The following is a 13,770-nucleotide window of genomic DNA, read 5'->3' on the forward strand; positions in this document are numbered from 1 at the left end:
TTATTATGATGGTATTTAGCCAGCAAACCTTGTATTTAGTTACTTTATATTTATTCTACACATAATCATATGTGTATATGTTGTCTCCCCTAATAGAATAGTGTTTGAGAACATGAAGTGTTTCATTTTTTAATTTCACATTTCTAGATTTGTAACCTCTATATTTTTCTTATCTCCTCTCAAACTTCATATACAATCAGTTGTCAAATATTACAGTTTCTACTTCATTGTCACACAGTAGGCACTCAATAAAAGTTTGTTGGTTGATTGATTTCCATCCCGTGAAACATGAAGCAATTGTTGAAGGCTTCATTTTCCCATAATCATAGAATCAAGAGTTGGAAGAAATCTCAGAGGCATTCATTCTGACCCAAACAGGAATAGAAATCCTTTCAACCACATTTCATAAGTGACCACTTATATTTCTAGTGAAAATGAATATTATCAACATAATAATAACTAACATTTATTTATTTACTTTTTTATTTCTATTGTATTTTATTTTTTTCTGATTACATGTTAGGAAAGTTTTTCAACATTCATCCACATGCATATTTATAAGTTACACAATTTTGTTCCACCCTCTCTTCCCACCAACCTCCCTTCAGTGGTGAACAATTTGATGAATATTTTACATGTACATTTGTGTTTAACATGTATACATATTAGTCATTTACTGTATGAGGAATTAGGACAAAGGAAAAAGAAAGGAAACTGTGGGATAGGAAGGAAATTTTAAAAAAGTGAACATAGTGTTCATTCAGATTCTGTAGTTTTGTTTTGTTTTCTTTTTTTTTCTTCTGGGAGAATGGCATTGTCCATAACAGGTCTCCCAGAGTTGTCCTAGCTCTCTGAACTGCTGAGAGGAGCTGCATCCATCATAGTTGATCAACTCACCATATTGTTGTTAATGTGTGCCATGTTCTTGTGGTTCTGCTCCATCAAATAGCTAACATGTATAAAGAACCTACTATGGACCAAACATTGTGTTAAATACTTTGTCAATATTATCTCATTTCATTCTCACAAGAACCCTGGGAGATAGATACTAGTATTATCTCCATTTAAAGATGAGGAAACTGAGGCAAACATGGTTAAGTAACTTGCCAAGGGTCACACACCACTAGTGTCAGAAACCATATTTCATCTCAGGGAGATGAGCCTTCCTGACTACAGATCTGGCACTCAATCTATTGTGCTATCTGGTATCCCTGATGCTCTTATTATCCCTATTTGAAGATATTTTATATATTTAAAGGAAAGTGAGGTAGATAGTGGTTAAGTGACTTGTCCATGGTCACATACCTAGGAAATATCTGAGGCTGAATTTGAATGAAGAGCTTCCTAAGTTCAGGATTAGAACTCTGCCTACTGGAAGCCACTAGCTCTAATTTTTAGAAATGTTTCCCTCTTAAATCAAATCTAAGTTTCCCTCTTTTCATGCATTGTTCTCCATGTTTCTCTTTGATGCCACTCAGACAAGTCCAAGTTCATGTTTATGGGTTTCTTCCTCTATTCCCTCAAATACTTTAAGATGACTATCTTACCCTCTTTAAATCTCCTTTTTTGGGGGGAGCTTTTCTTTTCTCTTTTTCATTTATTTTTATTTTATATTGTTACAATCATCTTATTATGAGAGTAAACATAACCCTCCCTTCTTCCCAAGAAGATGAGAAAACTCAAGAATTAGTGAGAGAGGAAAAAAATACACCTCAACCTGTGTTCACATTCCAATGGCTCTGTTTCTGGGGTGAATTGCTTTCTTTATTATAAATACACCAGAGAAGTTGCTTCAATATTTCTACCACAGTTGCTATTACAAGCTGTATTTGCCTCCACTCTATTCCTCCCTACTTTCATTTATTCTTTTCTCTTTCTCCTTTCATCTTGTCCCTGTCCAAAAAGTGTGTTGTATCTGAATACCTTCTCCCACAATATTCCCTCTCTTCTATCACCTATTCTCCCCCTTCCTTCCCCCCATTCCCCTTATCCTATCCATTTCTTCTCATTTTTCTCTAGGGTAAGATATTAAGTGTGTATGTTATTTCCTCTCTGAGCCATTTCTGATTGAGAGCGAAGGCTCACTCATTCCCCCCTCACCTTCCACTCCATTGAAAAATATTTTTCTTGACTCTTATGTGTAATAGCTTAAGCCCTTCTTCCTCTCCTTTCCCTTCCTCCCAGTACTTTCTTTTATCACCCATTGATTCCATCTTTTTACTATATTATACCATTATATTCTGCTCCTTCCCTGTGCCCTGTCTACATATGCTCCTTCTAACAGCTCTTATAAATGAGAAAGTTTAGATAAGTTATTAATATTTTCTTCCCATTTAGGAATACAAACAGTTCAATATCATTAAGTTCCTCATAGTCAGTCCTTTTCATCCACCCCCTCTATGGTTCACCAGAGTCCTGTCCTTGAAGATCAAACTTTCTGTTCAATTCTGGTTGTTTCAGTAGGAAAGTTTGAAAGTTCCCTGTTTCATTGAAAGTCCATATTTTTCCCTGAAAGAGGATGTTCAGTTTTTCTGGGTAGTTGATTCTCGGTTGTAAATCAAGATCTTTTGCCTTCCAAAATATCATATTCCAATCCCTATGAGTCCTTAATGTAGATGCTTCCAGATCCTGTATAATCCTGACTATAGAGCCATGGTAGTTGAATTGTTTGTTTCTGGCAGCTTTTAGTATTTTCTCTTTGACTTGCAAGTTTGGGAATTTGGCTATAACATTCCTGGAAATTTTTCTTTTGGGATTGCTTTCAAGAGGTAATTGATGAATTCCCTCAATTTCTATTTTACCCTTTGTTTCTAGGATCTTGGGGCAATTTTGCTGTATTATTTCTTGAAAAATGAAGTCTAGGCCCTTTTCCTGTGACTTTCAGATAGCCCAATAATTTTTAAATTATTTCTTCTGGCTCTGTTTTTGAGGTTGGTTGTTTTTCTGAGATATTTCACATTTTCTTCTAATTTTTGGATTATTTGATATAGTTTTATTTCTTTCTGAGTTCTTACACAAAGTCATCAGCTTCCTTTAGTTCCATTCTGCATTTGAAGGAGTTATTTTCTTTAGAGAGCTTTTTTTATCTCCTTTTCTACCTGGCCAGTTCAGCTTTTTAAGTCAGTCTCCTCCTCAATTGCCTTTTGTTTTTCTTTTTCCATTTGGCCTAAACTGGGTTTTAACATATTTTCTTCAGTATTTTTCTGTATTTCTTTTACCAAACTGCTGATTTTTGTTTTCATGATTTATCTGTATCACTCTCATTTTTCCTCCCAAGTTTTCCTTCACTTCCCTTAATTGGTTTTCAAAGTAAATTTTGAGCTCATCCATAACATGAACTCACTTTCTATTTCTCTTAGAGGCTTTGGGGACAGAGGCTTTGAATCTGTCATCTTCTGAATCTTCCATGGGACCAAAGTAATTTTCTGTCAGATTCTTCTTTTTCTGTTGTTTTCTCACTTCCTCGGCTTAAGACTAATTTAGTACACTTCCAAGGCTTTGGGGGGAACACCCCACTGGGACCTTTATTCCTCCAGGGTCTTATGCTCTGTTGCCTATGCTTTGATATGTAGTAGACCACAGGCACTTCACTCTGCCCTGGAGCTTGTGAGGAGGATCCCCACTGGACTATCTATGGATGCCCAACCTGTAACCTGGATCTGAGTGTGGGCAAACAGCTGACTCCTGCCCCAGGGAGAGCAAAGAGATTTCTGCAATCTCCCCCTACTCCCTTACCATCTGTGGCTGGCAGGCTGGATTCCCCAATTGTTGCTGCAGGTTCTTACCACAGGGCTGCTTCTGAGGTTGCTCACACACTGGTGCAGCAGTGTTCTCTCACTGCCCTTTCAAGCTGTTCCTGGTTATCCCTGGGCTGTGCTGTGCTGTTCTGCAGCCACATCTTTTTTCCAACCCTCAGTCCCAGTGAAACACACATTTTCTGAGGAACTTTTAAGTTGTCTTGGATTGGGAAATTGTATCACTCAGTCTTTCTGTGGGTTCTCCCCTCTGTAAATTTTGACTAGAGTCATAATTTGATGGTTTTTGGAGTTTCGGGGGAACGAGTTTCAGGAAAATCCTGCCTTCTTGCTGCTATCTTGGCTCCACTGCCCCATCTTCTTTTTAGAATAATCATTCTTAGTTTCCTTATTTGATCTTCCTTTTGTATGAATTCAAGATGCTTTGACTGATTAACCTACCACCCTTTGAACACTCTCCGGATGATCAATTTCCTTCCTAAAATGTGGCTTCTGAACTAGAACACAGCACTTTGGATGTGGTCTGCCAAGGGCAGATTAGTGCTGGCCTTTCACTTGTCCTGGATCCTTTCTCTCTCTTAATGCAATTCAATTATTTTTGGCAGTCATGTCCCATTAATGATTTATATTAAGATTATAATCTACTCAAACATATTGTCTTTTCAAATTGTCTGTTCACATTGCTTTCCCAACCTTGTTCTTGTGCAATAGACTTTTTGAACCTACATGTCAGTTAATAATTTATTCCTAATATCATAGAATCTCAGAATTGGCAGAGAAGTTGGTCAGTTCAACTCATACCTGGGCAGAAATCTCCTCTAAAGCATTTTGGAGAAGTGTTTTTATAACCTCTGCTTACAAGTATAATTATCTCCATTTTACAGATAAGAAAACTGAAGTTTCAAATAACATATGCATGACCATATAACTTATATCAGAATTAAGATCTGAACCCAGGTTTCCTGACTGCTTCCAATACACTATACTACTTTTCACTCTGAAAAACTGATGCTATTGAAGCAATCTAAGCTTGAATTAATTCTTCCCTCCCCAACTCCATGCCACATATACTCTAAACCATGATTAGTAAGGGTAATGTACACACTGTAGATATATGACACTTAATTTTATTATATATAAAATTTCTATTAATTTAGAATTAAAACTTTTTTTGGATTGTTTCAAAAGTTTTAGTATTATTGTATACATATGGACCTCTTCTACATTTTATTGCCTTGTCTTTCCTTTGACATTCTCAGATTGGATAATCATACAACATTTGAATATTATATGTAGTGATTCTCCTTCTACACAGTCTAGCTCTAATATGAATTTTGTTTCTCCTTTCTTACCCTACCCCCATACAAGGGTACTGAAATTTGACAACTTGATTAACATAAGATTTTGAAGTGAAGTGAATAATTCATGATTGAAGTAAAATAAATAATAGTTAAATGTATCATAGGTTTAACACCTTTAATTTTTCTTTTTGATTGCCTAAGAAAATGAATAGTATGTTTATGAAAATGATCACTGTTAACACTTGGAATTATTAAGCTTCTCTTTCAGTCAGAAGTATAATAAAACAGATTTTACTAAATAGAATATTTCAATAGTTTTCCATCTGTAACCTCTAGGACTCTATTCTCTTTCTTTTGATTTTCAAGTTAAGGTATTTTTTTGTAAAGGATTTAATTGTACCTATTGAAGAAAAAAAAGCTCAGTAATGAGAAAAGCAGGAAAAGATGGAAGTGATAAGTAACTGGAAGGAAATAAGGAAGAGAGCATAAGGCCATTGAAATTAATTGAGGCCAATATGAAATTTTTGGCTTCAGTAATTTGAGGTAACTATTTACAAGAAGGTACATATAAAAATTAAATCTGGCTTTGTATTCTCACTAACTTATATTCCTTTATCCTCTTGTAATGTCTCCCTTTCCAGGGTTAGTTTGTTGGCTACCTATTGCCATGAGACACTAGAGTGTGTAAAACTCAGTTTCTGCAAGGAAATCACCCTGGATGTTGTTAGAAAACTTTGCAAAAATTGCAGACGGTAAGACCTTAACTTTTCTTTAAAAAAAAAATAGAAAGCCAAAGTGAAGCATGTATTTGTTGCCTATTGATTTACCTTCCTTGTTTTTCCTTTCTATTTTGTGATACATAAACATTTCCCAGAAAATAGCTGAAGAGTGCATCACATAATGAATGAGAGGACTTTCTTCTAATTTATATTAGGAATTTTCTCTATTCTTAAAAGATGTTCAGAGAAAAGATTTGTTCCCCCCCCCCCCCAATTGTCATAGAATCATAGGATTTAGAGCTGGAAGTGACTTTTGAGATTATCTAGTCTAGCTCCTTTATTTTAGAGATGAAACTGAGGTCTAGTAAGTTTATAACTTGACCAAGGTCACCTACTTATTATATAATGAACTAGGATCCCAAAACAGGCCCTTGGATTGAAAATACAACACCTTCCACTTTACCACACTATTGGCCAAGATAAATATTTTAAAATACATTTCAAATTGCATTGATTGCTTTTACTTCTAAGATATACATTGCTATGCATACTCATTACTATATAATATTTGTAGATGCTGCTTCTCTAACAGCATTTTTTTTCCATGTTTCTGAAATTGTTACCCTAAAGAGATGCTTAAAATTCACCTTAATTAATTTAGATAGGTGGTACATTACAGAGAACTCTTGACTTAGAGTCAGGATTCTTCCTGAGACACCTACTAGTCAAGTGATTTTGTACCAGTCACTTAACTTCTCAGCCTCAATTTCCTCAATGTAAAATGAGGATAATAATAATAATAATAATAATAATAATAATAATAATAATAATAATAATAATAATAATAATAGAAACCTCATAGATTTATTGGGATGATCAAATAGGAGAACATATGTAAAACACTGTGTAAATGTTATATTGTTATGCAAATTCTAGTTATTTATAATAAAATTGGTTTCAGGCATGCTATTAACATGTTCATATACAATTGATTTGTGGAATTTATTTGAACAAGTAAGTGTATAATTTGTTTCATAGGACTGACTAGATCCCTTTTAGAAAAATCAAATCTTTTAAGAAGTGAGAGATCTATTTAATAAAGTTCATATGAATGAAATAATGGGAAATATTAGCTCAAAATAAACAAGACAATTAACATAATTAGAAGTAACTTTTGGTTAGTCAGTTGTAATGGCAAAAGCATTAAGTGAATATTGTCTTTCTTTTTAAAATAAAATATGACCTGATTCTCTTAAAAGCTAACAAATGACAAAAGAGTTCTTGATGTGGAATTTGAGAACCTAAGATCATGGGTAATAACCCACATAAGAGGGCACTCAAGGATTTGAATTAGATGATTTCTAATCAATAAATAAATATTTGTTAAATACCTACTATGTGCCAATAGGTACTGGAGAAATCAAGATATAGAAGAAAAAAATTTCTCTCAGTCTCTCTCAAGGACCAAGTATTGTAAGGGTAGAGAAAAGACAATATATTCACATAGAAGTATATACAAAATAAATATATTTTTTAAAAAATACAGGGAAGAATGTACCCGAAACTAGGAAGATCAAGAAAGGCCTTATGAGAAGTGAAAGAGCTTTTCAGATAGCCCAAAGATTAAATACAAAGGTAAGAGAGGATTGCATTAGGCCTAGAAATGGTAGATAAAACATTGTCAGTTAGCTGGAATGTAGAATATATGAAGGGAAACCAGATTTTAAAGTTTTAAATGAGAGATGCTTCTACTTGATCCTAGTGGCATTAGGAAATCCCTGGAGTCTAATGAGGTAGAGAATAATGCAATCTGACCTATATTTTCTCTTTGTCATCCATAAAAATGTGGATTGGATTTGGGAAAGACTTGAGGCAGAGACACCAGTTAGGAGGCTCTTGCAATAGTCTAGTGAAGTGGTGACTATGATGTAACAGTTAAAAAAAGTTAGGGTAGACTAATGCACAAAGTTCCAAGCATGATTCATTTGTTAGTAAACATGAATAAGTAGAATCTCAATTACCTCAATAAACCCAATTATAGTTTAGCAGTACTTTTTATAATTTTCTGTAGAGAAGACAGGAAGCCTAGCATCATAATGGAAGATAATATGATTGGATGGAATTTGGGAATGAGGACTAACATCAACCTCTCCTTCCCTCCTGTAACTAAGAAACTTTCAGTGTTTGAGGCTAGTTGCTACTTAAAGGACACTTGGTAGCATAAAGATGCTTGACCAGAATCCCTGGTGTCCACCTGAAACCTTGAATGTTAATAGATTTCCAGGGACAATTTTGTACTATCTGAGATGGAGAATACCATCTGTTTCCAGAGAAAGAATTGTGGAGTTTAATTTAATTTGGAAAAAGCCCATTATCTTATGTAATTTTTCTATCTCTTATACTTTATTTTTCTTCCTTAAGGATATGATTTCTCTCTCATCACATTCAACTTAGATCAATGTATACCATGGAAACATTGTAAAGACTAACAGATTGTCTTCTGTGGGGAGTAGGGAGAGGGAAGCAAGATTAGGGGAAAAATTGTAAAACTCAAAATAAATAAAATCTTAAAAAAAAAGAAAAGAAAAACATGGAAAGATTAAATGAATGAATGCTAAGTGAAATGAGTGGAATCAAGATAATATTATACATAGTAACAGTAATATTATGTGATGCTCTACTATAAATAACATCTATTCTCAGTAGGAAAATGATCTAACAATAATAATGGAAGCTTCTGTCCAGAGAAAGAACTAGTTGAGGCTGAAAGTAGATAAAAGATACTTTAAAAAAAAGTCAATAGATTTCCTTGACATAGGAATAAACAGTGATTAAAAGGAGAACTGGATTTCTAAACTTAGATCATTACAAGTCAGCTAAATTTCTGAATTAAGATTCTGAAAGAATCATGATTTAGGTAAAATCAATTAATTATAAATAGGATCAATAAAAGAGACATAGAATCAATCTGATTATTTCAGTGGCCTGAACTGGAGTAGTGAGCAAAGAGAAATGAGAGGATTCAAGAGATATTGGGAAGGAGAATTAACAAAATTTTCCAAGAAATTGAATATAGAATGAAGGAAAGTGTAGAGTTGAGGGTAGTGCTGAGGTTTCCAATATGAAAAACTGCGAAAACGGTAGTGCTCGATTAAAAATAGAGTTCAGAAGAGGAGGAATTTTTGTGAGAAAGATAATGATTTTTGTTTTGAATTAGGGAAGTTTGAGATGCCTATGGGATAAATAGTCTGAATTTTTTCATAGGTATTTGGTGAAAGGAGAGAGATTAAGGCTGGATATATTTATCTAGGAGTTATTTGCATACAAGTGATTAATGAACTAAAAAGAACTGATAATGAGTGTGTATAGGGGAAAAAAGGTCCAAGGAAAGAGCCTGAGAGAAAAACCACATCTAGAGAGTATGTTATGAATGGTGATCTAGTGAAAAAGACTGAGAAGTACTAGTTAGGAAGGTAGAAAGAAAACTACAATATTATACAACTTTATACTGTTCCTGCAAAATCATCTGCAAAAGTATGGCACCTTTCACTCTCTCAGAAAGCTCTTAGTGATAGAATATAGTCAATTTGACTTTTAGCATTTCTATGCAATCTGATGTTCTAATACATTTTCCCATGTCTCCTTTCTAATTAATCTCATGAACTTTAGTATTAAAGCCATGCAAATTAAAGCATATGGTATGGGGAAATATAACAGAAAAAAATACCATACTGGGATAAGAGACCTTGGTTCTAGACTCAAGTCTATCCAATTGACCTTGGATAAGTCACTACACCTATGTAAGCCTAAGATTTCTTCTTTATAGAATGTATTTATGTAATGATACCTATAATACTTTTCTCAAGAGATTGCTTTGAGACTTGTTATCTGTAAAATAAAAGAGTAGAACTAGATGATCTTTGAGGTTCCTCTTGACCCTGACATTAGTATCAGAAATCCTGATTTCAGTATTTCTACTTCCAATACTTGGATTAAGAATTAGGGTCCTAAATTATTCAATTATGACTCCATAGTAGTGGAAAAATTGACCTTTATTTGACTCTCCTTTCCTGCTATTTGCAGAGAATATTGAACTTCACAAAACACTACAGAAGACAGAGTATTGTTTTACAATACTATGGACATCTCTCTGACTTGTCCAATTTGCTTTTCTTTTCACTTCTGAGTCATGTGAACTTGACTCTGTAGTCTAAACAAAAAGAATGAATCTCTTAACATTTCCTAAAAGTGTCAGTTCTTGGGAGCTAGCCTAGTTTCATTTATGCCTTTCTGCTTTAGAAGTCTAGAAGATAAATAAATTACATTTTAGCTGTTATTTTAAAGAACCAAAAGAAAGTGTGGTATAATGGGTTGAGAATGGTCCTCAAAACCAGAAAGACCTTGGTTCATATCTCAACTTTGATACGTACTGTGTGATACTGTGTGATTGGGCAAGTCTCTGAGTCATTGAGCAACATTAGTTGTTCAGTTGTTTATCATATCCAACTATTCGTGACTCCTTTTGGAGTTTTCTTGGCAAAGATATTGTAATGGTTTGCCACTTCTTTCTTTAGCTCATTTTACAGGTGAAGAAATTGAGACAAGTAGAGTTATGTGACTTGCCAAGGGTGACAGTAAGTCTTTGAGACTGGATTTGAACTCAGGTCTTCCAGGCCTGCACTCTATCCCAAGGTGCCACTTAGTTGCAGAGGTGTCAGTCTTTTTTGGTTGAAGGACTTTCTCATTTCAATGAAATCACAAGTCCAGTCCCTAATTCTATATTTTGGCAAAGGTACGGGCAGCTAGGTGGCAAAGTGGATAGAGCACTTGCCTTGGAGTCAGGAGGACCTAAATTCTAATTCTATCTCAGACATTTGATAATGACTGTGTGACCTTGGGCAAGTCACTTAACCCTGACTGCTTCACATCCAGGGCCATCGCCAATCATCTTGATACATATTTGATCACTGGACTCAGATGGCTCTGAAGGAGAAAGTGATGTTGGTGACTAAGCATAGTACCCCTCACTCAAATCCAATTCATGTGTTTGTCACAGCATCACCTCTCGAGGAAGGAAATTAAGGACAAACAAAAAATATCACTTTGGAAGAAGTAATAGCTATAAGCTATGATTTCCCTTATTACTACCACTGGTAGTTGCACTAGAAAGAAAGCTATAATTTTGTCTTATATTCAACATTCAAGTACAGATCTTAGATTACTTAATCTTACTTTTCTGAAATGAAAAGTCTTAGTTCAGGAATAAAACTTATTATAAAATTTCCAAATGAATTTGAAAATAATGGTTAAATTATTCAAAAGGAAAGGATGGCATGGTAGAGTAAAGAGTTTGATGGACCTAAATGCAGAAAGATTTGGGTTCAAATCCCTCCTTATACATCTGCTTACTAGCTGTATAGCTCTGGGCATGTCATTTGTTCTTGTTAAGTCTCAGTTTCCTTATTTGTAAAATGGGAACACATGTAATTCTTGTTTGTAAATGAGATAGTTTATGTATGGAATTTTGAAAATCTTGAAGTTCCATGTAAATATCAGCTACTATATAAGATATACCCTGTCTTAGAGAAGTTTTATAGTCTTAAAGCTTAAAAGAATAAGCATTTAAAATATTTAATAAATATGTATTGGCTGACTATAATATTCTCTATACCTTTGCCAAAGTTAAAAGATCAGTTCCCTAGAATGTCTGTTTTATATTAACTTGAATATTTCATAATAAATTGTGTAAATCAACCATCCTTTTTATGTAGCATGAACCCCTTTAGAAGTCTAGTGAATTCTATGGACACCTAGATTAAAAATGTTAAATAATTGAAGGAAATGCTAAATGTTAGAATTCAGTGATAATAAAGATGTGATTTTTTCCCCCATTCAAATTCATAGACCTGTTGAAATCTATCTAAGACCCTAGGTTAAAAATCCCTGTTTGAAATCCTAATTAGAATATTTTAAAATTGCTTAAGAAAAACTGGTCCCAAATCATCATTGTCTATTTGTCTAGATAGTCTCCAGATTTCTGTTCTATCCTCTTGACCTTCATGCATGATAGCATGAAAGAGAGAATCAGCATTTGGTGTGGAGAGGCTTTGGGCTGCTGCAGTAATTTTGAAATGGAGCATTTCCACAATATTGCACTTTGTGCTCCCATCATTAAAGGAATTCCTCTTCTGCCTCCTTTGATATCCATATTTATATTCCACTTATGCTTAAGATTTGTATTAATTTTCCCTTCTCCTTGCTTATATGAAGAGTATGCTAGCTTCCACAACTAAGACATTCCCTATTCTTTCCCTTTCAGGATATACCAAAGAGGTCAGTTCTGCTCCTGTTGTTTTCAAGTTTGGCATTGTCTTTCTCTTTTGAGAAACATAAGCCAATAATCTGGTTTGCTTTAAGTACTTTTCAAAATGATTTAAGAACACCCTGGTGTTTCATATCTATGCTTAATTCCTCCCATTTCCTTTAGATTGAAGATGCTGCATCTCTATGGCTGCCATATCACTCCAGACCTGAACTCAATAAAAGACATTTATAAAACAGTGGAAGTATTTCATGATGGTTCTTCCTCTACCTACTAATATTTCATGAGAAATTGAAAGTCCAGCAAGGATGGATTTTATTTTTCATCAGTCTTCAGTCAAGATATAAGGTCCGGGGCAGCTAGCTGGCACAGTAGATAGAACACCTGCCCTGGAGTCAGGAATACCTGATGGCCTCAGACACTTAATAATTGCCTAGCTGTGTAACCTTGGGCAAGTCACTTAACCCCACTGCCTTAAATTAAAAAAAAATAAAAAGATATAAGGTCGAAGTTCATAGTCATAAGGCAATTTTCATTTAAGGTAGCAATCAAAATTTTCTTAGCAGTTGGAGAGATCCAGTTATCAGATCTTAAAATTGATTCTGTCAGTTAAAAGTGATCTTTCCCACTCAGAATCTCTCATAGCATTTTGTTTAGACTTAACTTTTGCACTTGTTATATGCAATTTCTTTGCTATAGGTATCTCTTATCTAACCTACTGGAAAACAAGCCCCTTGAGGGCAGGGTTTGTGTTTTTCTTAATTTCAGTTTTTATACCCAAAACTTATCATGATGCCTTCAATATAGGATATACTTAATCGGTATTTGCTGAATTAAATTTTTAAATGAATATATATATACCATAAGAAGAAAATACATTGAAGGATGTTTATATATTCACTTATATAATAATATGTATTTTCTATAATGGATAAAATTATAACAATAATAAAGTGCATAATATTAAATCTCAACTCTGTCTATTTTTTGGAAGAAAAAAATTCTAGAATTTGATATTATCAAGTTTAATCATTGCCATTTGTTTTTCGTTACCAGTCAGTCAATCAAGCTATCAGTCAACAAGTAGTTATTAAGTATCAAGTATGTGGGCCTTGGTCTATTAATCAAGAAATATGTAATAAGCATCTAATATGTTGCAGAGACTGTGTTAGGGAATACACAAAAAGACAAAAGACAAGCAATGCCTTTGACAAACTTACAATCTAGTAGGAGAGGTAATATAGAAATAACTATGTACAAACAGGCTATTGACAAGAGAAATTAAAAGCAATCAAGGGAAGGAAGCCATTAGAATTAAGAGGTAATGGGAAATGTTTCCTGTAGAACCAAGCCCTATTAATAATAACATTGTCGGATTATAAACCTTGATGGAAGCAGCTCCTCGGGGTGGGGATGAAAAGGGGAAGGAAATTTTGTAACTTAAAAATCCGTGTATGCAAATGAATGAATGTATGTTGAAAAAACTTTCATAATATCTATTTGGAAAAATAAAATATCAATTAAAAAAAGAACCAAGTCATACTGGTTCCTGAGAGTTGACTTTTATTGCTTGTTTGCTAATCATGTGAATGCCTTTGAGCATATATCTGCCCCCAAACATGATAAGATGGCCAACCATGTATTCATAGTGGGAATCTTCTCTTATCACTTTA

General features: G+C 34.1%; 1 protein-coding gene across 1 annotated transcript in view; it reads left to right on the forward strand.

Moving 5' to 3' along the window:
- LOC141495400 (F-box and leucine-rich repeat protein 13-like) overlaps window positions 1–13,770 on the forward strand; it is a 149,749-nt gene extending 135,979 nt beyond the window's left edge. Inside the window, exons 9-10 of the mRNA XM_074196673.1 lie at window positions 5,698–5,808; window positions 12,263–13,770. Of these exons, the coding sequence (XP_074052774.1) occupies window positions 5,698–5,808; window positions 12,263–12,374 (223 nt within the window). The 3' untranslated portion in view covers window positions 12,375–13,770. The remainder of the gene's footprint in view (window positions 1–5,697; window positions 5,809–12,262) is intronic.

The sequence above is a fragment of the Macrotis lagotis genome, chromosome 8, assembly GCF_037893015.1.
Source record: "Macrotis lagotis isolate mMagLag1 chromosome 8, bilby.v1.9.chrom.fasta, whole genome shotgun sequence".
NCBI classification, from domain to species: Eukaryota; Metazoa; Chordata; class Mammalia; order Peramelemorphia; family Peramelidae; genus Macrotis; species Macrotis lagotis.